General features: G+C 55.8%; 1 protein-coding gene across 4 annotated transcripts; it reads right to left on the bottom strand.

Annotated features, from left to right (window-relative positions):
- Nucleotides 1–357: 357 nt before the first annotated feature.
- Klhl26 (kelch like family member 26) lies at nt 358–25,790 on the bottom strand. 4 transcript variants are annotated; one of them, XM_052752643.1, is made up of 5 exons: nt 25,657–25,775; nt 14,087–14,140; nt 13,237–13,322; nt 5,548–5,730; nt 358–3,420 (listed from the first exon to the last, which is right to left on the bottom strand). In XM_052752643.1, exons 3-5 carry the CDS (start codon nt 13,275–13,277, stop codon nt 1,839–1,841), a joined length of 1,806 nt encoding a protein of 601 aa, XP_052608603.1. In that variant the 5' UTR covers nt 13,278–13,322; nt 14,087–14,140; nt 25,657–25,775; the 3' UTR covers nt 358–1,838. The 4 variants fall into 4 exon arrangements, with proteins under 4 accessions (XP_052608603.1, XP_052608604.1, XP_052608605.1 ...); XM_052752644.1 differs by lacking the exon at nt 25,657–25,775 and adding an exon at nt 25,433–25,553; XM_052752645.1 differs by lacking the exon at nt 13,237–13,322.
- Between the last annotated feature and the right edge of the window lie 110 nt (nt 25,791–25,900).

Raw genomic sequence — 25,900 nt, 5'->3', positions numbered from 1 at the left:
AGCCACTGCCTGAGCCTTGCTGAAGACAATGGTCAGGGCAGTGGGGCGGAGACCTTGGGGTGAGGTGGAGGGTGACAGCAGACACCTGGGAGGGTGGGGACAGGCCCTGCCGACTCTGCCCTGTCACGGCCTCGGAGGCTTATCTGCAGTTGGGGTGTGCAGCTGAACAGTGAGAGAAGCTTCTGGGGGGCTGCAGCTACCTGGAGGCCCTCACTAACCCCCCCCCCCCCCCCCCCCCCGCACACCCTCTTCCAGACTGCTCAGCTCTGGCATCCTGCAGCTCCCTGTTCCTTGGGAGAAGGGGCCCCAAAGCCAGAGGCCAGGCAGGCGGGCTGCAGGTGCTCAGCACAGGTCGGCTACACCCTTCCACCGCAGTCTTTATTAAAGAAAAGGACTGATCAGCAGAGGCCCACAGCAAAGGAGAGGGTTCATTACTCATGCAGTGAGGGGGTCACACAAAGGCGACATCCCTCTGTCTGTGAGCAGCAAGAGACACTTTAAATCGCCAGAGAACAAATCTTGTTTGGAAGACAGTGGGGCTGGCTTCCTTCAGCAATAAAAGAGAAACAAAACACCAAGGTGAGACTTCAGTGTTTAAGCAACAAAACAAACATGGCTGACGCCCCAGCGGGAGGGCTGGAGCTCACGGCCACAGCATCCCCTCCCACCCCAGGGTCTAGGACCCACGGGTGGGTCAGACGTGGGAGTGTGGCCATTTGCAGGCAACATGGGAGATGGGCCATTCATTCTCCCCCAGCCTCAGGCTACACTTGGAGTCAGACTCGGCCACTCACCTGATAGAGTTGGCTTGTGTGTTTCCTCTGTTTTGGTGTTTGTGGGTTTTGTTCTGGGAGAGGATATCTCTGTCTCTGTCTCTGTCTCTGTCTCTCTGTGTGTGTGTGTGTGTGTGTGTGTGTGTGTGTGTGTGTGTGTGTGTGTGGCCCTGGCTGGCCTAGAACCTGCAATAATTCTCCCAGCTCAGCCTCCAGAGCACTGGAACAGGCCACTGCACTCACGTGGCTGTCTTCTTAGAAAGGTGGATGGACACAGAGAAAGCTGGCTTCCCAATTGGCCAGAGAGCCTCTTGGGGATGCTCCTGGAGTGCACATGTCAAGCAAGGCCTGGGAGCTTGGGAGTGAAGACATGTCTCTGTATCTGCCGCCTGTCAGGGTGCCTCTGGGGCACCCTCTGCCTCTTGCATCCTGAATGGTTGCCCAGGTACCAGGAGAGTTGATTTACACTCTTTTTTTTTTTTGCTTTTTCGAGACAGGGTTTCTCTGTGTAGCTTTGCGCCTTTCCTGGAACTCACTTGGTAGCCCAGGCTGGCCTCGAACTCACAGAGATCCGCCTGGCTCTGCCTCCCAAGTGCTGGGATTAAAGGCGTGCGCCACCGCCGCCCGGCCTGATTTACACTCTTTTGATTGTGTGCCCATGTGTGCCATGGTGCCACATGGAGATCAGAGAGCAATTTCAAGAAGTCAGTTTCTCTTTCTGCCTTGTGGGTCCCAAGACAGAACTCTGGATGTCAGGCTTGGGGCAGTGCCTTTACCCACTGGGCAGCTGGAATTTTAACCAGCCAGAAGACAGGGAGGGCGGTTTTCACTGGGACTTGGATATTTTGTGTCCACAAGCTTACTTCTGAGTGTCTGGTCAAGATTGAGGGAAATCGAGGCTGAGCCACCAGGACAGCACAGAGACGCACATTGGGCAGTAGCTGCCGTGGTGCCCGAACCTCTGGGACCAGATATCTCTGTTGGCTCGGGGGTGAGACGTGGGGACCCCCAGGGCTGGTGGGGGGTCTAACACTCATGCGGAACACAGCCAGGCCAGGATAAGAGCTACCTCCTGTGGCCAGCACGGGGCAGCAGGACAGCGGCACAGCCGATGCCCGCGAAGGACTCCGGGAAGTGCAGGTCTCTCTCCCACTCATCTGTCTCGGTGTTGTACACTTGCACAATGCCCGTGACATTGTTCAGCCTCCAGTTGTAACCACCAACGATGTAGATCTTCCTCTCCAGCAGGCAGCAGCCGGCCTCCGACTGGCCAGCGCGCATAGGGGCCACGCTGGTCCACTGATCCGCATCAGGCACGTAGTACTCCACCGCCAGCACATCGAAGCAGCGGTCCACATGGTCCATGCGGCCGCCTAGGGCATAGATGCGGCCAGCGGCGCCCAACATAGCGTGCAGCACGCGAGGCTCACGCATGGGCGCCCTGGGCTCCCAGCGGTCGGCTGCAGGATCGTAGCACTGCAGCGCCTTCTTGTCCTCGGCAGAGACACCATAGCCGCCTGAGATATAGAGGCGACCAGCTGCCGCGGCGCCCGCGTGGCCCCAGGTGCGGCGCTTGAGCGGGCAGGCGAAGTCCCAGCTGTCACGGCGCGGGCAGTAGCGCTCCACGGAAGCCAGGCTGCCTGCGCGATTGCGGCCACCGGTGGCGTACAGCAGCCCACCAAGTGCTGTGAGCTGGAACTGCACGCGGCTCTCATGCAGCGCCCTAAGCCGCAGCCAGCGATTGCGCTGCGGGTCATAACGGTAGCAGGCATCCACAGCGCCCTCGCCGCTGCGGTGCTGCAGGTGCTGGCCACCTGCCACGTACACGAAGTTATCCAGTACAGCCACGCCCGCGTGGCTGCAGCCCAGCTCCATCTCCGTGAGCTCACGGAAGTGGCGGGCCCCAGGCTCAGGCAGCTGGAACACCTTGCTGCTGACCGCTCGGTCACTGTCGGTATAGGGCGTGCCCCCGAAGGCCACCAGGGATGCTACATCCGAGCGCACAGCTGTGCGTGGCGACTGCATGTCATGCTGGCGACAGGGCAGCACGTGGTAGCTGAAGGCCTCCAGCAGATATTGGCGACACAGGGCGTCGTCCAGCATGACATCTAGTGTCTGCACACTGTCCACCAGCTCGGCAGGCTGCATGAGCGGGAAGCGCACGTGGCGCAGCACGAGGCTGGCACGGGCGCGACGGGTGGGGTCATGCTGCAGCCAGCGCACAGCAGCGCGGAACAGGTCAATCTCAGCGCAGCTCTGCAGTCGGTTGCTCTGCAGGAAGAAGACAAGGCGCTCAAGTGGCAGGCGCAGGAAGTCCTCCTCTGCCGCAATCTGCAGGAAGTGGCGGAATGTGAAGGCATCCACCGACTCACGCAGGGACGCCAGGCTGAAGGTGGTAGCCATCTGGCCAATGTGCAGGCATGTCTCCACGCTCATGGCGGCTTTCAGAAAGTCCTCACATAGCTCCACCACTGGCAGCATCTGCAGGAACACAGCAGCACCCAACACGTCCTGCACGCAGTCCAGGTCCAGCGTCACCTCAGCGCTGTAGGCAAAGTCAATGATGTGGCGCAGGCCTCGTGCAGACACACCCTGCAGCTGGATGACTGCCTGGCTGGCTTCGCGCATGCCGCCGGTGAACATGGCCCTGGAGGTGGCAACACACCCGTGAGCAGGTCTGTCAGTGTGCCCAAGCTGTGTTCTGCCCTCACCCCAGCCTCTCTGACCCTGTGCAGCTGCAGGGGGCCAGCCATTACTGCTGGCACACTGCATGGGGCCCTGCAGCCCTCAAGGCTGACCCGTGGGTCTCTTGAAGAGACACAGTTGCAGATGTGCAGGTCCTGCTGCCTTGAGCCCCAGAGACAGGACCAGCCTGCGCTTCCCACCACTAGCAGAATCCAGCACCCACTTCCCCAGGCTGCATCTGTGAAGAGACCAAAGGCCTGCCCTGTTCCCCGAGCCTGCTGCAAAGGTCCCAAGAGGTGCCTGCCATTACTGCTGTCTTCAGGGAGAAGTGCCTGAGATCTCACTCATGCCCACACATGGCCCAGAATCAGCTCAGTCCTCAGCCTGTGTGAGAACCCTGCGAGGCGTTTCTGGAGCCATGTGACAGCTGGTGAGGGGATGCAGACCCATACACGGGGCTCTGGGAAGACTTGGGGTTAAGTCTCAGCTTCCAGCAGGAAGAAGGAGAGGGCTGGCTTGTACTCAAAGGGTCTGTGGGATCCCTGGGTGACAGTCTTGACATTCCAGAGCAGCCCTCATAACTGTGGGCAGGCTTTCCTGACACTGCCAGAGAGGGAGGGACACCCCCCATCATCAAAGACGATGCCCACTCACAGTGGTACATGCTTCATGCAGCCTAGGCTCAGGTCACACCAGGAGGGAGGCCATGGGTGCCATGGAGGGGCTGCCACCTAATGGCATCGTTCTGTGGGTCAGTATCCAGGGCCTCCCTGGGGCCATGAGGAACAGCTCCCAGATCTGGCCCCTGCCTGTCCCTCAAGAGTCCCCACCACCCCTTGGACACTTCAGTGAGAAAAGAGGCCAGACCAGTTGACAGGATGGAGTTTTGCCTTTTAAGGCTTCATGGGCTACATTGCCAGAGCGGGGGTGCCTTTAAAAGGCATTGCTGGCTGGGCCACCCACCCGCCCCCAAATCCAGAGTAAAAATAGCATCGATGCCCCAGTTGGCTTGGCTGCAGCACCTCCCCAGAACGGCCTCACTGAGCCCCAGGGAGGGCAGCTGGGCCTAGAGGGACATGTGGCCCAATACACACACCTGGGTGGCAGTGGACCTGGAAGACCTGGTCCTCTTAGAACGGGGGTCACAGCTCGGGGAGAAGGAGACAGCATAGGTCTGTAAGGGCAACCATTGCTGCTCCCACCCTGCTGTGGGGGCACCCCGAACCAGCCAGCTCCATTGGGCCTTTAGTTCTGACTCCCATGTGTCGACGCGGGCCCGAGGCGTGGGAAACAGGAGAAGAGCTTGGTCTCTAAGAGCCCCACAGACACCGGGGCACACGGCTCCACCCCCTCCAGTCCCTCAGCTGTTTGCTTTGGTGACTTGGAGGAGCCATCACGGCAGCAAGGGGTCATTATTACTTTGTCCTTCCTGGGCACACATGGCCTGTCTGCACAATGCCTGCCATACAGCAGGTGCTGAATGAGGGGCTGAGGCTGAGGCTTGGCTGGTACAGTGCCTGCCTGGGCACAGGCGGAGGTGGAAGCAGAGGATAAGGAGTTCACAGACATCCTGGGCTACATTGTGAGTGTGAGGCTAGCCTGGGCTACATGAGATCTGTCTCAAGAGAGAAAAAGGGGTGAGGGGCAGGCAAGCCTGCAGGATGGCTCAGCGGTTAAGGCACTTGCTGGTAAACCTGACAACTGAGTTTGATCCCCAGGACCCACACAGTGACAGGAAAGACCTGGTGCCTACACGATGTCCTCCACGCTCACCAGGGCTCACGTGTGATTCACTCACCATTGCACACGCATATGCGCGCACACGCATATGCACAAACATATGAAAATGAATAAAAATTTAAAAACAGAGGGAGTGCTTACTCAGTACACACGAGGACTGAAAAATAAAAGAAACTTAGAAAGAAATCACAGGCCAGGTGTGCTGGCATGCCTGCCGCCTCAACGCCAGAAGATGGGGGCACTGGGGGCACTGTGCAGCTGAGGCTAATCCACGCCACATGGTAAAACACTGTCTCTAACACAAGGAGGTGGCAGAAGTGTGAACTCAAGTCCCCAGGGCCAGACTTACCTAAAGTAGTCACTGCAGGCCGCCAGGACCACCTTGTGCGCATGGAAGGCTTCGCTGTTGACAGTGAGGACCACGTCGAGCAGCTGGCCCTGTGCACGGAGGGCAGCCAGGCCCTGCAGGAGGCCAGTGCTGTGGCCAGCTGCAGAGAAGGTGCACTTGAGGGTCCCGTTCCTGTCGGCCAGGCTGCAGGGACAGCAGAGGAGACATGACTCAGAAACCTCCAAGTGGGGTCACACAGTGACATGGAGGACCCTTGGAACTGTAATCCTGAGTGACAGAACGCCACAACAGACAACTTCACCCAGAGGGGATGCAGGGCAGCCAGCACAGGAGGTAGAAGGAGAAGAGGGTCTCCTGTGGAGGGATGGAGAAGCCTGTGCCATACAGGAAACACTCCAAGACTGTCTACCTGAAAAAGGACTGCCCTGGGGCGAGGCTCAGGGGTGGAGCCCCGGCCTAGAACCCCAGTAAGGGCCTGTACACATTTCATCCCAGCACTCTGGAATGGAAATAGGTGGATCAGGACTAATCTATTTCATAAACACAAATAGGTGGAGTGTGATGGCCCACACCTTTAGTCCCAACATTGGGGAAGCAGAGGCAGATGGATCTCTGTGAGTTCAAGGCCAGCCTGGTGTACAGAGCAAGTTCAGGACAGCCAGGGCTACACAGTGAGACTGTCTAAAACAAAGCAAGGAAAGCCGAAAGATGAGCATACCCTCAAGCCCATCTATAATGCGAATCTTAAAAAGGTCTTTTAATAAAAACCCAGAGGCAGAAATTGGGGTAAACATTGAAAGATTAGAGAAACAAAGGAACAAGCCACCTCTAACCTCTACGACTCCTCAGTCGAGAGGCTTTAGATCCTGTTTCCTTACACCTTATGTACCTTTCTCCGCCCTGCCATATTACTTCCTGGGGTTAAAGGCATGTGTGCTTCCTGAGCAAATGCATGAGATCTCAAGTGCTGGGATTAAAGGTGTGTGCCACCACTGCCTGGCTCTGTTTCTCTCCTAGACTGAGTCAATCTCATGTGGTCCAGGGTGACTTTGAACTCACAGAAATCCAGACTGATCTCTGCCTCTCAAGCGCTAGGATTAACGGTGTGTGCCACCACTACCTGGCGTCTATGTTTAATCTAGTGGCTTGTTCTGTTCTCTGATCTTCAGGCAGATTTTATTAGGGTACACAATATATCACCACACTCATCAGTGGTCTGTCCTCATTTCCTTGACTCAATTTACCCCCTGTCCAGCCCCCAGCAGCAGTCCTGCTGTTCCCTTCAGATACCCCTTGCTGAAGCTCTGCACATAACACCTGCCCCCTGGAACACAGGAGGGGCAGTGCTGCTGAGGGCCTCCATCAAGCCTCCCTCTTCCCTCCCCCTGCTGAGTTCTTGTTCGTTCTCTCTCTCTCTCTCTCTCTCTCTCTCTCTCTCTCTCTCTCTCTCCATCAACCCTTGGGGACCTGCCCTTTCATTCTTGGGCCAGGAATGCAGGGCACTGGACTTTCCAAGAAATGAAGAGGAGGGAAGGTTCTGGGACCCCAACCCATCAGTCCCCAAATAAGGAGCTTTCAGAGTTGGATCCTGCTCCAGCTGCACAGAGCACCCTGACTCCCAAGTCCCCTGGCCAGTTGCCCAATTTGGTGGCCCTTAGAGACCCTCAGGCGGAGGATCAGAGGCACTTCAGGGCCAGGCACTGCCAATGTTGATAAGGTGGTGGTGCTCAGACCCAGCATAAGGGTCTGTGGTGTGGTGAGGTACAGGCTGCCCTGGATAGGAAGCCATGAGTCCTTAGGGTGGCAGGAAAGCCCAGGATCAGCGCTTAATGCCAAAGTCTTGGGGACTGGCCAACAATGTAGGGTGCCTGGCTGCTGAGGTTGGGGAGGGAAGGCGTCCAGGTAGACCCAAGACTCTGGCTTGTCATGCGGTCTCTCCTGGACCAGGTGGAGGGTGCCAATCTCAGCACCTACCTCTGTCTTCTTTGAGAACAATGGTACTCTGGCTAGGTTACTGTGGCAGTCTGAGCCCCTACTCTCTGATTCCCAAACCCCCAACAAACCTGGGACTCAGGGACTCTGGAAGATGCTCTGTGCTACATCACAGGCCAAGGGCCCAGGGCCACCCTCACCAGGCCAGTTCCAGGGGCAGAGTCCAGGGCTTTCTGTGGCTTGGTCTCCAGAGTCTTGGGATGCTTAGGCTCCTGACGACATCCCTCATGAGCCTACAAGGATCTGGGGAAACTGAGGCACTCAGTGGATATATAGTCTGTACAACAGGGCCAAAGATTGTCAAAGCACACAGGCCTAGCTTCCTGTCCCAGCTGCAGATGGGGCCATGGCATCGAGAGCTGAGGGACAGGAACTAACCTAGAGCTGTGTGGAGGCTGGAACTGGCACACCTGTTCCCGCCCCTCTGAGGGAAGCAATGAGGCTTCTGGGGCCGGAGTCTGTGTCCATGGAGGCCTGCAAGCTCCATGCTTGCCTGAGCCTATCTGGTCCAGTGCAGTGGAGGCCTGCGTCAGGGCAGAAGCCACAGACCAAACCACTGTGGGGAGGTGACAGCCTGTGTGACCCTGTGCACCCTCCTTCTCGGAAGATAGAGGTGCATCTCCCTCCTGGGGGAGGGGAACTGGTTAAAATACACACCTGTCTTCCAAGCTCACAGGGTTCTGAGACAGGAGGATTGCTGCAAGTTTAAGGCCATCCTGAGCTGAGTAAGAGCCTGTCTCACTGAAACAGAGTAAGAGGACAGCACGATGGTTCAATGGGGAAGTGCCAAGCCGACCCCTGAAAGCCGCAGACATGGAGGTCAGACTCGTGTGAGCTGTCCTCGGACCTCCACACAAGGGCACTCATTTCCCCAAATAAATACATGTAACAAATAATAAGCACCAGAGACTCACAGGCTGGCTACCCCTGGAGTAGCAGTGTCCCACTGCAGGGACCCTCCTCCACATCTTGAGGGCTGGTACACACACCCTCTTCCACTGGGGTCCCCAGAGTCAGCCACAGCTGCAGGCTAGCCTGAGCCAGGTTGACGCCCAACAGCTAGGAGATATAGCTTTGAGGGCCACCAACACCAGTGACCCCTGAGGCAGGGCAGTGTCTCAGCCCCGCCTGTGCCAGGGTGGACTGGGCCAGATCCAGGAGCCAGTGACCCCGGGTCCTCTTCTTACCCTGCACCATTCATTTAGTCCTCTACTCACACACGTGACCCTGCTTTGTGATGTCACAGGCTTTAGGAGGAGCAGGAGGACAGGGCACCTGTGTATACCCTAGATGAAAGGTCTGGGAGGGGCCACAGTGCAGCTGTTCATCCAGCTGGCAAGGAGCTAGCATCCATAAGGATAGGTGGGACAGGCAGTATGGCACAGTAGATAAAGGTGCTTGTGGCCAAGCCTGGCAATCTGAGTTCAGTCTCTGAGCCTCACATGGTGGAAAGAGAGAACTGACTCTCACAGTCACTGTGGCACGTGCCCCACCCTCAAACACAAATAAGTACAACAATAATAATTTCTTAAAAGACCAGTGGACATATAAAGTATATGGCAAGAGACCTCTCTGACACATTGAATCAGCTTTTCTCAGCTGTCAAGGGAGCAAGATCCTCTGGAGTCACCGTGCAGCTCCACAGCCCACAGATCCTCCTGGGAAGGGACAAAAAGGGAGAGGCAAAGACTTCCACAGTCACCTAGGGACTTTTCCTTAGTTCTAGGAGATTTGGGACAGGAGAAAGGTTTTGCACCAGGTGTAATGCACCAAGTGGAGCATGCGTCCTTTGGACACCGAGCTACTATGATTCTCCATATGTAAAAAGTATCATGAAATTAATAGAAAACCTGCATCCTGATGAATGGTGCTTGGGGCTGGAGCAATAGCTCAACGCTTAAGTACCTGCAAGTCTTGCAGACCCAAGTTCAGTTCTCGGCACCCACCCTAAGTGGTTCACAACTAACCACCTGTAACTCCAGCCCGAGGGGATCCTATACTTTCTTTTTGCCTCCACAGGTACCTCTATTCATGTGGCATACACTCACATAGATCCACACGTATATTATATACATAAATAAAAATTTAAAATGCAGGGGCTGGAGAGATGGTTCGGTGGCTAACAATGCTCACTGCTCTTGTAGAGGACACAGGTTCAGTTCCAGCATCCACATGGAGGCTCACAACCATGTTTAACTCAGTTCCAGGTGATCTTCTGGACTTCACAGGCGCTGCACACACGTGGTATACAGACTTTCAAACATGCGAAACACATATATCAATAAATAAACGAATAAGTAAATAAATAAAGGATGATGCAGAGGCTGGCGCTGAGGGTTAACAGGAAAGGAAGCAGAGCCCCTGAGACCTGAGAGGATGCTCGGCGCTAGCAGGAGCTCATGCCTTAGCGGCACCATGCTGACCCTTCCCCCTGGAAAGGGCTGTCACTTGGAACCTGTGAGGAATGGAACCTGCAACCCCATGGACAACAAAACCCACAGATACTTATGTTCCTACATCATGACGCACCTATATGGAGCCTGTCACCCTAACCCTAATCCACTTTCTGTCATCTCCAGATGACACTGCACCTAGTGAAATCTACGTGCAGTGTGTGTGACCGTCATCGTGCATTACGTGAGGAATAACAAGGAAGGGGAAGTCACTGCTGCCTGGCTTCCACAGTGCCCAAGGTGCCATGTAGTCACAGGGAACAAAGCCATCAACAGCCTCCTTCCCAGGGCTGGACCCTGCATTATACAGACCTGCCAGTGAGAAGCAAGTCAGTGAAGCACTGGCGGCTGCTGGTCCAGGGCTGGACAGCTGCTCTGACTGGACGTGTGGCTGGTCTACAGGAAGGTAACGAGGCAATTCCAGAGTCCGTCTGACAGTCAAAGGGGTTTATTCTGGGTTAACTCACAATAAGCAAAGGGAGTCGGTCGCAGGATCCAGGAGGGGTGGGGTGTGGCCCAGTGCGGTTCTCTGAACTCTGCCTTCCTCCACAGCACCAGCATCCAGTATCCAGGACCACGAGGTAGCCAAGAGAGCGAGCATGTGCGTATCCCAGGTCTTAGGGGTCTCCCTCGGCCACTGTCTGGGGAAGGGGCAGGTACCAAGCAGTTACCTGCTGCCTACTAGGGACGGTGCTTCCGGGGACGCACAGACAACCCGTCTGCATTAGGGCATCTTTGCTGGCATTTCACACCTAGCCAGAGGCGGATGCCCTGCGGGGCGGAGGGCCCTCCTATAGCGGTCCTGTCAAACAGACATGCTGTCAAGCTGCCTGCAGGACGATGCTTCTCTCTACACTCTGGGATTAGCACTGTTCAGTCACAGCCACCAAAGCTGGGCAGCAGTTAACGCAGAAGCTTGGTCAAAGAGCAGAGACTAAGTGACTGGGTGCTCGCCTGGAGAGGACATCTACCCCCACACTCTCTAGGCTCAGGAAACTGTGGAAGCCGAGCACAGGGGATGCGAGAGCTGGAGGACGGGGAAGACTGGGAAGCGCTGTCCCCTGCAAATGGCTACACAAGAGCAAGAGCAAGCCAACAGGCTCAGCCAGCATCCCAGCAGGCGGCAGCAGCTGCACGCGCGCACACACACGCACACGCACGCGCACGCACACGCGCACGCGCACGCACACACACGCACGCACACACGCACGCACGCACACGACACACGCGCACACGCACACACACGACACACACGCACACGAACACATACACGCACACACACACACACACACACACACACACACACGCACAACACAAAGCAGGTAGTGGGTGGAGAAGTTGGGGGCTGCATAGGATCACAAGCATGAATTTACCAAAGATTAAATAAAAGGGTTTTTAAAAAATGAAAGGCCTGTGTGTGCAGTGTGGACCTGTTTTCCTCCCAATACTGTCCACCTGTGGTTGCTTGCCTGAGGATATAAGCAGTAGAGCAGGGAGGGTGTTGGGGGTCCTTGTCACAGGTGGCCAGTGCCACATCCTCAGGTGGCAGGGAGGTGCTCAGGGCACAACTAGCATGAGCCAATCCACATTCTCACTGGTGAGGACAGCCCGAGAGTGCCAAGGAGCCAGACGGTACTGCCCAGGGAGGAAGAATGACCCAGCGCCTCTGTTTCCCAGAGTCCTCTGCTGTTACCTTCTTTGGGAAAAAAAAGGGGGGTGTGGGGGGACCCAGAGTTGAGATAGCTCGACAGGTGGAATCACTTGCCACCAACCCTGACAAGCTGACCATCCCCAGGACACACACAGGACAGAGATAACTGCCACAGGTTGTCCTCCGCCTTCTAAAAGCACCCAATGTCATGTGTGCACATGCACACATAGAGGCAGGATGAGAAAATAAATGTAATTAATTGTTTTAAATGGGGACCCAGAGAGGTGACCAGAGTTTAGGTCCCCCAAGGAAATGGGTGGCCTGGGCCTCGAAGGCAGAGGCAGCAGGCGTGACCGGTAGTGCCTCTGATCTTCTGGTCTCTGCAGCTGGTGGCCTGAGCTGAGCTCCTGTCCCCTAGACATTAGCAAGTCCCTCACATGGCCACTCTGTCCTGGTGAGCCGCCCTGCAGTGCTCCAAGCCCCCACAGTGCACACAGGCACAGCTCAGCCAGAGCAGGGATGGACACGAGGGCTGTCTTGCCTGGGCTGACTAAGGTCACCTCTGCCAGCACCAGGACCAGCACTGGGAGGAGGGAGGACCCATTACTCAGAACAATTCTAGACAGTGGGCGGCCACATGGTGGGCCCCCCTGAGCCCGTCTGAATCTCCAGACAGCTACTCTAGTCATGGTGGCCGGCCCATGAGTCATCAGAGCCAGTGCGTCAGCAACCCTGGACCGGACAGTCTCCAGAGGCCACTCACCACCCACCCTGGCTACACCTCAGCCTCACATTCCATCTCAGGCCTGGCCCAAGCCCAGCCACCCTGCCATCCTGCCGCCTCCACGTTCCCCAGTATTGCCCAAGGTACCCAGGCAGGGTCCGAGCCTGTGCTGGACACAGGCACAGACCCAGGCCATCCACGATGTTCGAAGGCCTGAGTTGGTGCACGAACCTGAGGAGACCACCTGTGGGGACCCAGGTGTGGAACACCCTGGCTTGAGTTCCCAGCCCCCACTCTCCAGGAGTTCTGGGAACATCATGTCAGAGCAGGCAGCTACAGAAAGAGCTGTGGAGGGCCACACTAGTGACTGAAGCCTTCAGGGGCACTGGGAGCTAGGAGCTGGCAAGGGACATGGGCCCCAGACCCTACCCAGCTGATGGCCTTGTCCTCGAGCCCAGCCTTCCAAACCCCAGAATCATTCTTCTCAGAATGTCCAAAACCAGGCAAGAACAAGAAGGAATTTCATGGAAACATTTCTTTGGGGTTTAGTAAAATCCGTTCCCACCCCCACGCGGAGTGCAGCCCGCCGCCTCACACACCCTGTTCTGACGCCGCTCCCTGCTCCCCCAGCCTGGCCACTTCTCTTTTCAAAGCAATTTCACTTTTATTGTCCATGTGGCTCGCTGGAGCAGACACGGCCGGCTGGCTCGGCCCCAGCCGCCCTGCCGCCCCAGCCGCCCTGCCGCCCCGGCCGCACTGCCGCCCCGGCCGCCCTGCCTCCCCGGCCGCCCTGCCGCCCCACCCTTGGTCCCCTGACATGCAAGTGGGGGACAGAGCTTCAGGAAACAGTGTAAAGCCAGGCTGGCCACCTCAGATCAGCAACAGGGCCCCGGAACATCTTCAAGACCATTCCCAGAGAGCCTGGATGGGCGGGGATGCGGCAGCAGACAATGGCCTGTCAATAGATAGGGTTGTCAGAGGCCTTGAATGAGGGGAGCTTGGGTTCAGGCTATGTGGGAGCATGGTGGCCTAGGGCTTCATCTCACTGGGTCCTCAGCTCACTGGGACCACCTCTCTGTCCTCTCCGACCATCCTCAGACCCTTGCACAGAGCAGGTACCAGGCTTCCCCAGGGCCCTGTGACTCCCCATGAGCTAGCAAATGTCCTTCCTTTAAAATAGGGAAACTGCCCGGGGGTGGGGGGTGTCGCACGCCTTTAATCCCAGCACTTGAGAGGCAGAGTTAGGCGGATCTCTGTGAGTTCAATGTCAGCCTGGTCTACAGAGCGAGATCCAGGACAGCCAAGGCTACACAGAGAAACCCAGTCTCGAAAAACAAAACTAATAATAATAAATAAAATAGGGAAACTGAGGTACAGGGACCTCCCCTAGCTTTGGGTACCTCATCTTCCTATCCACACAGCATTCTGTCCCCATCAACATCCCAGTGGCTCTGGCCCTGACTACCAAGGCAGAGAGTGTAGAGCTCCGGGGTCCAGCACACCCACCCTGTCCTGTTGCCATGGTTACCCAATGTTTCTCAGCTCTGGGCACAGCACTCCAGCTACAGGATCAACTCACTGTGCTCTGGCACTAGGCAGGCAAGCCAGCAGCCCCCACTCTCCCTCACGTCAGCAAGCCCTCCCCTGGGACTCTCCATGGCTCAGGGCCCACAGCCTGCCCCCCCTTCTGCAGTGGCAGTCCTCTTTCCTGGGGCTCACCTCTAATGGGAAGTGGGAGGCAAGGCACCTGCTGTAGGCTTGCTCCAGGCTGGCCTGTGAGAAAAGAAAGCCGAAACTTGGGAGGAGCAAGCAGAAGCCCCTAGAAGACCAGGCTGAACTCTCCCCACCACCAGGCTCCCCAAACACTCCTCCACAGAGGCACTGTGTCTGGGCTGCACCTGAAGACCTACCCTGAGGGGGGGGAGCTGGGGGGGTGAGAAAGGGCTGCCTGGGTCTGTCTCCCTGTGAAGACAGCCCGAGAAGCAGAGGCTGCCTGGGTCTCTCTGGACTTGGGGGGCACTTCCTTGAAGGAACCAGCACCAGATCCCCCAAGACTCCTGGGGAGTGAGGGTTGCTGTTCCTTAGTGCAGGTCAACGGTGAGCCCAGCAGCCTTGCCCAGCACCAGCATACAGTCCACCTGGTCAGGGTAAGCCAGAGCCCCTTGCTCCCTGGGAACTGGGGTAGGGTAGGGGACAGTTGGAGAGCACGGGCTTGTAAGGTGGGATTCCAGGGAAGGTGTGCTACAGGGGAAGGAGGCGGGAGAACAGGCTACTCTGCACGTCCATTTCTCGGAGGTCACGACCCACCCCCACCACCGGCCCCCAACCAGGTTGGAGCTCATCTGAGGCTCTGGCCATCAACTAGGAGCATAAGGCCTCACGGCTGACGCCAAGCCCCACACTGGCCCAACTGCCACTGCTTGTTGAGATCAGCAAGGAGGAGCCTCGCTCTAGAAAGAGGTCCCAGGAGGATATTAACATGACACCTTCCTGAGTAGTGCCACGTCCTCTGTCCACAGTTTATGTTATCTGGACTCACAGCTGGACCACAGTTCTATGTGTCACCATGAGAATGCCCTCCACACAGGGACACACACACCCTACAGGCTGTGAGTGGTACGTGCAGTCCTGACTCTGGCTCACTTGCTGCCTGGGAACTTTGGACATGAAACACTTTGTGGCACAAAGAGACCCACAGTTGCCCAAGACCACACAGCAAACACAGAACTCCTTACAGTTCAGGCCCTAGCGCCCCACAGCCCCAACAGACAGGTGAAGGACATCACTGAGAGGCAGCTAGGAGGTTTCAGGCTCCAGGGCTAGGCCCACTCCCCAAAGCCCAGCTGAGCTGAGGCACAGAGCTCAGGAGCCAGAGGGGGCAGAGCATCCAAGCTTCACCCCAGAGGGAGAATGCAATGGACCCCACTACGTACCCCCGTCGCCTCATGAGGAATGAAGGTCCCCTGCAGATGAGGGAAGAGCCTGCCAGCTGCCGTGGGAGACTCCAGGTCCCTGCCTGCCTGTTTGCCCTGCTCCCTGTTCCATCAGAATTTATCTATTTGCTCCTAGCCTGGCTCCCCATGCTAAAGTGGGAGCTCTGGGGGGCCCGCCAGAAGGAGTCTTTCTCCTGCTACATCCTGGTGTTCTCCCAGTGAAGGAGCTCAGCCATGTTAGCCCTGTGGACAGTGGGCAGCAGGGTAGATGGCTGCAGAGGTGAGTGGGTGGAGGGGTGGGTGAAGGGGTGGGCGGGTGAGAGGGTCAGTGAAGGAGTGCTTAGGTAGTGAGCACTCAAAAATGTGTGTCCCTGTTTCTAAGCACAGCCTCTATACCCTCACACATGTGCAAGTGGTCAGCTTCCCTACCATGACCCCCATTACCCTGCGCTCCCAGCTGTCTACAGTGAACCCCACTATCCTACCTCCACATGGAGTCTGTCTCTGGTCTTCCTCACAGCCCAGAGAGATGCCTGTGCCAAGGTCCAGCCAAAGGGCAGGTGAGGCCAGCCCTTGGAGCCCTCTCCCACTGACATGAGTGGCCTTAGCCCTCACAGTGTCCCACTTAGGGTGCCAGCTGTCCCTGGCAGCACCATGGGGCACATAGGTACATGCGAGGCCACCTTGGCCACTCCAGCCTGCAAAGTTCCAGAGCCTCAGGCCAGAATCATTCTGGCAGCTCAGCCCAGGACCCTGATTACAGTCCAGCAGCAAATCTCTCCACTTTGCAGATGTCTAAACCAGCTCTTTCCCATTCAACTTCCGCTCTTACACGTTTTCCTCTGGTGGGGACCCCAGTTCTCTGCCCATGCAGGGGGATCTGGTAGACCCACTCCTTGCTTGGCCAACCAGAGCCTCCTGGAGCCCTGGCCACCAAGATTGGTGAGAAGAGGAAAGACTGGCCCACCTGAGCCAGTCATAACCTTCCCCAGGACTGATGGGTCTCTTTCTTTCTCCCTTTTATTTATTTATTTATTTTTTTGTTGTTGTTGTTTCTGTTTTGTTTTGTGTTTTGAGACAGGGTTTCCCTGTGTAGCCCTGGATGTCCGGGAACTCGCTCTGTAGCCCAGGATGGCCTCAAATTCAGAGATCAGCCTGCCTCTGCCTCCCGAGTGCTGGGATTAAAGGCCCATGCCACCACCGGCTGGCATTCCCTGGGACTTCTTAGACACCTTCAGATGGAGGTTCTCTTTCCCCTGTGGAGTTACCAGGTTGGAGGGTGTGCAAGCCTAAGCCACCAGGTAGGCAGTGGCTGGGAGAGGGAACACAGATTGAGATTCTCCCAGTGTGTGCCTGTGTCTGTTCATATCCACATGCCATGGCATGCACGTGGAAGCCAGTCTCCCCTTCCACCACCAAGGTCCTAGGACATAACGGCAAGGGCCACTGGACCTACCCACTGACCAGGCTGGTTGTCCTGAGACAGGGTCTTATTATGTAGTCAAATCTGGCCTGGAACTCAGACATCAGGTACCCTGCTCCATCATTCTCCGCCAGACTCCTGAGACAGGGTCTCTTACTGAACCTAGAGGTAGACTGGCAATTAGCCAGCACCAGTGTCCTCTTGTCTATGCTGGGAGGCTAAGCTGATGGCAAGTGGGCAGCAACTATGCCAGGACATCTCGATCCACTCTGGCCACCGAGAAGCCTCAGAAAGCTCAACAAGCTGCCCACACCAACCACGCCTTCCCAGAGTGTTGAAGGCTGATGGGCAAGGGGTGGAACCCACGCAGTGGTTCTTGTGGATCAGGAACATGAGTGTGAGTGTGTGTCCCAGATCACTCTACCACCATTGGCACCTGATATGGACAGGAGACAGGGTGTGGCCAGCAGCTTTCCCCCAATGCAGCACACAGCAGATGCTGAAGTGGGTGGAGGGGCTGCTTGGAGGCCTCACTGGACACCTGTCACCTGGCAGCTACCCTACCCAGCCCACTTCTGACCATCCGGGTAGCGGAAGATTCCGGGAGATCCCTAGTCTCCGCTCTTGCATTCTGCTTTCAAGCCGGGCTCAAATTCTCCCGTCCCTTAGAGAACAGACTCCGGATATCCAGCCCAGACACCCCGCCCGGTTCCTGGCTTTGACCCCTGTGGAATTTCATGGCTGTGGTGTCAGAAAACATCCCCAGCCTCGATCCTTGAGTGAACCCCCCCCCCCACACACACACACTAGGCCCCTTAAAAGCTAGAAAGTCACACCCTGCAGGCTGAGAGAGCTCAATTCCAGAAGCACTCACCCTACAGAAGAAATTAAAGCTCCCGCTGCTCCTGGGCACAGTGGATAATCAGTCCCCAACAGGGGACTCACAGGGCTCAGGAAGCAGTGCTGGGAAGGGTAGCGTAGAAAGGGCCAGGCCGGGGTTAACAAGTGTTAAGAGAGCCAGTCCACACAGCTGCACGGCAGCTTCCAGAGCAGGGGGTCCGCCGTCTGGGGATCCCAAGGCCCCCACCTCCTCTGCAGGCAGCTGGACAGTTCGGCCGCCTTCACTTCCCGCTAAGGGAAGCCTGTGCAAGACTGCTCTTCCTGCTGATTCCTTGAACCCTGTTTCCAAATAGAGGGTGACGGCTCTTGACCCACTGGCATGGAGGGCCGTGTATCTGGCAGGCGGCCCTCAGCATCCATGCTGGCTGCTGAGGTCCTGGCCTCATGCCACATGCTCTAGATGTGACTGACCGGGCAGATTAGGGATACAGAGGCAGAGGTCCTGCTGTGAGAAGCTGGGAGGCTCAGCAGGTGTCAGGCAGGTGTGTAATCTTAGGAAGGTCTTCTGGTCCAAGCTGGAGACAATAATTCATAATCAGGCCAAGGGCTTGGGCAGGACAGCTGGTAAGTGAAGATTCACCAGCTGGGGCTCTGCCTGTGGTGGCTACTAACTTCTTTTGCATGGAATGACAGTCTTAGGGCTGGAAAAAGTCACCCTGGCCCCCAGGTCCACTGAGCAGAGAGAGCCCCAGGGACCTTTCTGGAAGAGACAAGATTGTGAGCCCAGGCCCCACGCCACCTCTGTCTATGAGACCCTTACAGACGGCACAGCTGCTCCAGCCCACAGCATCTCAGCCCCCCACACACCCACGGCACATCTTCATCCTCCAGTCCCCAGCCCTCAGTTGCGTGGAAACCCAAGAGCCTAGAGCCCCGACCCTGCTCTGTGCCCTATACCAGTGGCCCCCGAGCCCACTCTGCCCCAGGCCCAGAGGCCTTCAAACACAGCAGGGTCTGAGTGGACCCTGCTCTGATTCCCTTCTCCTCTGCCCACACCTGGTCTACAGGCACACAGCAGGCCAGGGTGGCCATTACAGGTCAGGTGTCAGCTGACTGAGAAGGCAGGTATGCTGAGAGTGGGGTTCCCAGTGTCACCCATCCCCAGCTCGGGGCCCACAGTCCCTGAACTGTCTCTCTCCATGGTCACCCTCCCTCCTCTTCTCAGGTGTGGAAAAAATGACCAGGGTAAGGAAGGGGGCAGCAAACTGCCAGGGCTTCCATGCCAACAGGGCACTGGCCTCACTAACAAAACCTTTCTCAGGCCAGGTATGGAGGCATATGCCTTTAATCCTGGCACTTAAGAGGCAGGCAGATCTCTGAGTTCAAGGCCAGTCTGGTCTCCTTAGAAGCCCTGGCCTTGGTAGGGACGATTGAGGGAACATTTAGACAAGCCTGGCTCACTGAGCCATGACAAGCCTTCTGGCTACCACCTCCCACGTCCCTGTCCTCCAAATGAGGCCAGAGGCCAAGTGGCAGGCCTCTCATGGCCATGTGACATCCCTATCTTTACAGCCCTGGTGGCTCAGACCTCAACTCCCTCAAGGAGGAGCTGGCCGAGGCTCAACCTGGGAGGAGGTCTCTCTAAACAAGTCCTCTTTGTTCCTGGGCCACCAACTTGGTGGCCGTGCTGTCCACTGCACTTCAACTCAGACATTATGACAAGCTCCGCTAGGCAACAGGGTTTGTTGCTCCCAAGAGACAAGGAAAGAGAAGCCAGACTCTCCTTCTCCTGTAGTCAAGAGCGAAGTCAGAACAAACAAGTTACATAATGGAGGGGGCAGTGTGGGTAGTGTGGTCTTGAGCTGTGTCAACATGACATGGAGGGGAACACAGATGTCACCCCCAACGTGGCCAGCTGACACCAGCCTTCCTGGGAAGATGAGGGCATGGCCTGACAGGCTGAGAACTGCTCCATAGATGGTGGCACAGTCAAGGCCAGTGTCCCTGCTCCTGGGGAGTTCAAAGTGTCTCCCCAGAAAGACCTGACTCCATGGAGGGACGTGGCCAGGCTGCAAGTTGGAGAAATGAGGTACATCACACTCTGACCCAGGCTCCTAAGACAGTGGCCCAGAGCAGACACTGGCCACTCACAAGGCCCTGGGAGAGAGGACAATCACCAAATCACATCAGGGAGCGACTAAGACAGTCACCGGTTACCACATGAACACTACCCACCACTTTGCACAGAGCCCCACTATTGTGCACAGGGCCCCCCATTATGCACACAGCCCTACTGGTCTACAACACCAATGACAGGCTCCAGTCCGCAAAAGACTAAACAGCCTGCAGCCACAGCTGGGCAGGACACGGACCGTCCCACCGAGACCAAAGTATTCTTCAATGGAGCTTCCGTGGCAGGCAGGGCTTCTGAGAAGGAATGCGTGTCGGGCAGAGCCTGGCATGGTGTCCCCACAGCTCTCCTGCCCTGACCTTGTGATGATGCTGTGGGCGGACACTGTGAGGCAGGCCCAGCAAGGGCAGAGCAGGTGGCGTCCCTAGCTCTCGCACAACAGAGCCAAACATCTTTGCTTATGAATTACGAGACTCAGGGTGTTAGCTTAGCGTAGTTCATTTCTAGTTTTGCTGCTTAGTATAAAACCCTCTAGCACCGAGCAGCGCCCCCCAGTCCATTTTCCTCCCTTCCCTTTTGTGTCTCACTCCGCAGCTCAGGAAGCCTGAGACTCACCATGGAGCACAGGCTGACCTCACACTTGAAGTGACCAATCTTCCTAACGCTAAAATTACAGGTGTCACAACAGTATCGCTCTCTGCTGAGAGATTGTTAGAAACAGTGACAACCACCACAAAAACGAGCAGACATCCACCAGGTGGCGACAATATGAATGAAACGGCGATCAGCCACACGTTGGAATATTATTTGATGATGAAAAGGGGAAGAAACTGTGATCTGTGCCACAATGTAAATGCGCCTGGAAACAGGAAGCCAGCTAAAATGAGCCAGACAGAGGAGATGACATTTTAAGATGGATGACGTTCCTAGGTATGGGGCACACACCTTTGATCTGAGCTACGGTGTGGGTTCTAGTACAGCCAGGACTACACAGGGAAACCCTGTCTCAAACAAAACAAGCCAGGCAGTGGTGGTGCACTCCTTTAATCTCAGCACTTGGGAGGCAGAGGAAGGTGGATCTCTGAGTTCGAGGCCAACCTGGTCTACAGAGCCAGTTCCAGGACAGCCGTGACTACACAGAGAAACCCTGTCTTGAAACAAACAAACAAACAAAAACAAAACAAAACAAAAAACCAAGACTGGAAACAGAAGCTAACAGATCATGGTTCTATGCCAGCCTGGGCTACATAAGCAATACCCTGTTAAGAGAGATGGAGGAGGAAGGGATGGAGGAAAGGAAAAAGAGGAAGGAGAGGAGAGGAGGGAAAGGGAGGGGAGAGGACAAGAGGGCAGGAATTTTGCACCTCGCACAATCCCATCGCTGTGTAACGTCCAGACCAGGTGACTCCACAGACAGGAAGCAGGGCTGCCAGCCTGGAGAGGGGACCAGTCGGGTAGACACACTTTCATGTCTCTGTGTGGAAATGCTACACATCACAGAATCGTCACTGATAAGGGAAGATTTTATGTTACACAAGTTTTACCTCAAAAGATAAAAACCTAGCCGGGTTTGGTGGCACACACCTGTCATCCCAAGACCGCAGAGATGGAGGCAGGGGAAGGAGTTTAAGTCCAGCTTCAGCTACACTTCAAGTGTGAGGGCAACCTGAGCTACATGACACTGTCTACAATGAAAAAGAAAGAAAGAAAGAAAGAAAGAAAGAAAGAAAGAAAGAAAGAAAGAAAGAAAGAAAGAAAGAAAACAAACACCAGGGGACCGTGAAGATAGATAGCTGGGTCGGAACAATGCCTGCCACACACGCACAAGTCTGCATGGCCAGTGCCCATACTGAAGAACAGACAAAGCCAGCCAGGCCTGGAGACGCATGCCTGGAACGACAGCATCGGGAGAGAAGACAGGCGGATCCCATTACCAAAACAGCAAGCCCAGGCTCAGTGACAGATCCCGTCCAGAACAACACAAAACCCTCTCCAGACAATTGCCAAAGTGGGGAGGGGACAGAGGAGGACACTTGACACTGACCTCTGACCTGGCATGCACACATATACTACACATTCACAAATAAACAAATAAATAAATAAATGCCATGGAGATGGTTCAGTAGGTAAAGGCACTTGCTGCCAAGCCTGATGACATGGGAGAATTGCCATCAACAGTTCTAGCTGTGACCCCATGTGCAAAGACCGCGGTACACACCCACTGGAGCAGCAGTGGTCTGACTGCTGTGGCATAACCAACCACTTTCTGTTTGACACACCTAACTGTCTGGAGAGGTCACAGATGTGGTGGGAAGCACGGCTCGTTTTGTTGAATGGACTGCCTGCTACAGGACCCCTGTTTGTGGCTGCAGACGAGGACTGCTGTCAACTCTGCCTAGAGGAGCCCCTCTCCAAGTGACTGCAGACTCATAACTTGCCAAAGCATTGAGAGGAAGAGATGCTGAGTTCTCAGCCCTAAATGGGACATCTATATCACCCTTCCAAGGCTTGGGGAACATCATGGACAAGGTGGAAGAATCTAAGAGCCGGAGCTGGAGAGACGGCTCAGTGACTAACAACCCTGGCTGCTCTTTCGGGGGATCTGACACCCTCTTATGATCTCTGAGGCACTTCCCACATGATGGGTGTAGCGCACAGACATGCATGCAGGCAAAGCACCCATCTGCAGTTCAGCGCTGCACACTCTTGAAATCACAGCAGCCGTCATCATCAGCACAAGACTGGCCTGTCAACTTCCAGGCTCATGGGAACCCACCCGTCCCTAAGGACTGATACCCAGGGAAGGTTCTGAGGGAGGAGGGAGTGACATTTTCATCAGTGGTATAGACACAAGCAAGGGGCCCATGCTCCTGTAAACAACCATGTGAAATGCAAGGATGGGAGGGGACAGGGTGGGAGAGCAGGTGAACGGGACACATTCCACACAGAATGAAAACACCAGAGTGAAGTCCGTGGCTCACAACTGACATGTACTAATTAAAACAGTTTTTTCAAATAGAAAAGGGGCAGAGAGCTGGCTCAAAGGGAGAAGGTGTTACCCTGCGGGCCTGACCGACCTGTGTTTGAGCCCTTGATAAACACATAAATAAAGGTTTAAGTTAACATAGGCGGTGGACGCACACCCTTTAGTCCCAGCTCTCGGGAGGCAGAGGCAGGCAGATCTCTGTGAGTTCAAGGCCAGCCTGGTCTACAAAGCGAGTTCCAGAACAGCCAGACTTTTACACAGAGAAACCCTGTCTCAAAAAACAAAAAACAAGCCGGGCGGTGGTGGCGCACGCCTTTAATCCCAGCACTCGGGAGGCAGAGCCAGGCGGATCTCTGTGAGTTCGAGGCCAGCCTGGGCTACCAAGTGAGTTCCAGGAAAGGCGCAAAGCTACACAGAGAAACCCTGTCTCGAAAAACCAAAAAAATAAAAAAATAAAAAAAAAAAAAACAAAAAACAATCGAAAATGATTTAAAGTTACTAAAAATAATAAACAAACATGGATTTGGGGGTTGGATGCATACATTAACAAACTAAAGTAAATAAACTGATCACTTTGAAAAATATAAACTGCTCATTTAAAAAGAGTAAAATAGGCTGGAGAGACGCTCAGTGAAGTACCGGCTGCTCGTGCAGAGGACCTGGGGTTGGTTCCCAGCCCCACATGGTGGCTCACAGCCATCCTTAACTCCAGTTACAGAGGGTCCAGCTCCCTCTTCTGGCCTCCAAGGACACCAGGCATGCGCATGGTGCACAGGCAAGACACTCACACATAAATAAATCTCGAAATCACAATTAATGAAAAATAACTGAAAGAAGTGAAGTAGGCTAGATGAGGTGTGCACACGTTATCCCAGTACTCTTGAAGGCAAGAGATCAGGAGTTCAAAGCCAGCCTTTGCTAAATAGCAAATGTCAGGCCAGTGAGGACTACAAAATGAAACCCTGACGCAAACAATAACAAAATAAAAGCCAAAGCTGGAGCCAGTTCAGGAGTTAAGATCACGCACTGTTCTTCTAAGGGACCCAAGCTCAGTTCCCAGCACCCACAATGGGTAGTTCACAACAACAGTTCCTCCTCAGGCTCCCTCTTCTGGCCTCCACAGGCACCACGCGCGCACACACACACACACACACACACACACACACACACACACACACACACACAGAGATACACATGAATGAATTATGAAAACACATCTTTAAAAAAACTTCACCCCGGGATCTTTTCTGGTCCCTAAACCCCCGCACTCATTCCCCAGTGTCCCCATGCTTCCCACGGCAGGTCTCCAGTCCCCACCAATCTCTCACTCCCCAGCGGCTGTCACTCTTCTGGTTGCAGATGTCCTCTGACCTCACACTGAAGCTTCCCGGTGCCGATCAGCGCCTCTGGGAACAGGCAGGGTCTACGCCTTCTCTTGGTGGCAGGGCTTCCCCAGCCAGCACTAATGCCCAACTCCTGTCCACAGGCCACCAGGCCTTTCCCTGCCCAGAGCCTCCGTGTGAGGACCAACTTTATCCATTGTCACACAGAGCAGTACTCTTGGTACCTTCTCACTCACAAGCTGGCGAGAGCCTGAGTTTCCTCCTTGGTCTCCCAAGGGTGGTGGCTGTCCTCAGGCAGGGTGAAAGTGTTAGGTGTGAGTCCTCCCTAAGAGTGTTCCCTACGTCAGGTGCTCTTCCCCTCAGACCCAGATCAAGTCACAAATGTGTAGAAACACCTGCCGTGTACTGCAGCAGAAGGTTTGCAAGTTCAAGGCCGGTGGGTGTTACAACAGTGAAACACTGTCTCAAAAAAATGGGCATGAGAGGGGGGACTTAGTGGCAGACCCCACTAGCATGCACCACACGACAGGGGTGTTGATGAGCACCTGTCATCCTGGTGAAGTCCTCACCTAGCATGCACTGACACTTTGGGGTGAGGCAGCATGGTCAGCAATTTGAGGTTATCCTCAGCTACACAGCAATTTTGAGACCAGCCTGGGCTACATGACTCCTTGTCTTGGAAAACCAAAATAAAGTAAATATTTAAAAACATCTGTCGCCAGGTGGTGGCGGCATACGCCTTTAATCCCAGCACTCGGGAGGCAGAGCCAGGCGGATCTCTGTGAGTTCGAGGCCAGCCTGGTCTAGATCCAGGACAGGCACAAGACTACACAGAGAAACCCTGTCTCGAAAAAAAAAAAAACAACAACAAATCTGTCATCTTTATGAAAATTCCCAGGTTCAAAGAACCCACCTCAGGAGCTGACCAGGGAAAAGGGTGACCCCATTTGACCAAAGGGGTAAATGTGGCCCCAGTATCTGAGGGCAAGACCTCCAATCCAATCCTTTAGCCTGAGGGAACGGGATCTAAAAAGAGTTTATGCCCTCAAGACCCTTTCACCTCCCTCACAGTGCTCAAAGTCCCCAAACACACCCCATCTCTCACAACCCTGGGACTCCCTGGCCATCAGGACAGGTGGCCTCACTGTCCCCTCCAGACATGCCCGAGCCCCTTATATACCTACCAGGCCCCTAGACAGTTTTCTGCTAATCAGGACCTGTTGAGGTCTCCTAGTGGCCTCAGTGTCTCCCCAGGCTTTCCCAGGCCCCAGGTGACTGGCCAATTGTCCCCCTCCAGACATGCCCAGGCCTCTTATCCCCTGACAGGCCCCTAGACAGCTTCCTGTCCATCAAGGCCTGTGGAGGTCGCCAAGTGGTTTCACTGTGCCCTCCAGGGAGGCCTTGGTCACCTGCCGGGCCCCGGCGTCCTCGCACAGCCTCCCACGTCACCTTCCCAGGCCCCCTTCAGCCTCCGGCTCCACATCTCCCAGGAAGCCCGGCCTCAGCCGCTTTCAGGCCCGCGCCTGCTCAGGACGGTGGCAGCCGGGGTCCTGGAACGCTCACGCCCCGGCAGTCCCAGGTCGGCGCCCCGCCCCGGCCGAGAGGTGCGCGCCCACGGAGGCGCGAGACTCACCTGCTCGGGCGCTCGGGACTCTGGCCAGAGCCACTGCCGCCGCCGGACTCCGCCATCTTCCGCCGCGCGCCCGAGCGACAGGGCCGCGCGCCGACCCAGAGACCGAGGCCGGGGCAGCGGGCGGGGCCTGCTGAGGACGAGGGAGGGACGGGGCGAGTGGGCGGGGATGGGGCGGAGCTTGAGGGTGGAGGGGCGGGGCCTGGGGAGTGGGGGAGGAGTCAGGGAGAGCAATGGGCAGGGTCTA

This window comes from Peromyscus californicus, unplaced genomic scaffold (assembly GCF_007827085.1).
Source record: "Peromyscus californicus insignis strain IS unplaced genomic scaffold, ASM782708v3 Scaffold_23__1_contigs__length_62951481, whole genome shotgun sequence".
Classification (NCBI taxonomy): Eukaryota; Metazoa; Chordata; class Mammalia; order Rodentia; family Cricetidae; genus Peromyscus; species Peromyscus californicus.
The sequence above is the reverse complement of the archived record's forward strand: the minus strand, read 5'-3'. Positions and strand labels throughout refer to the sequence as shown.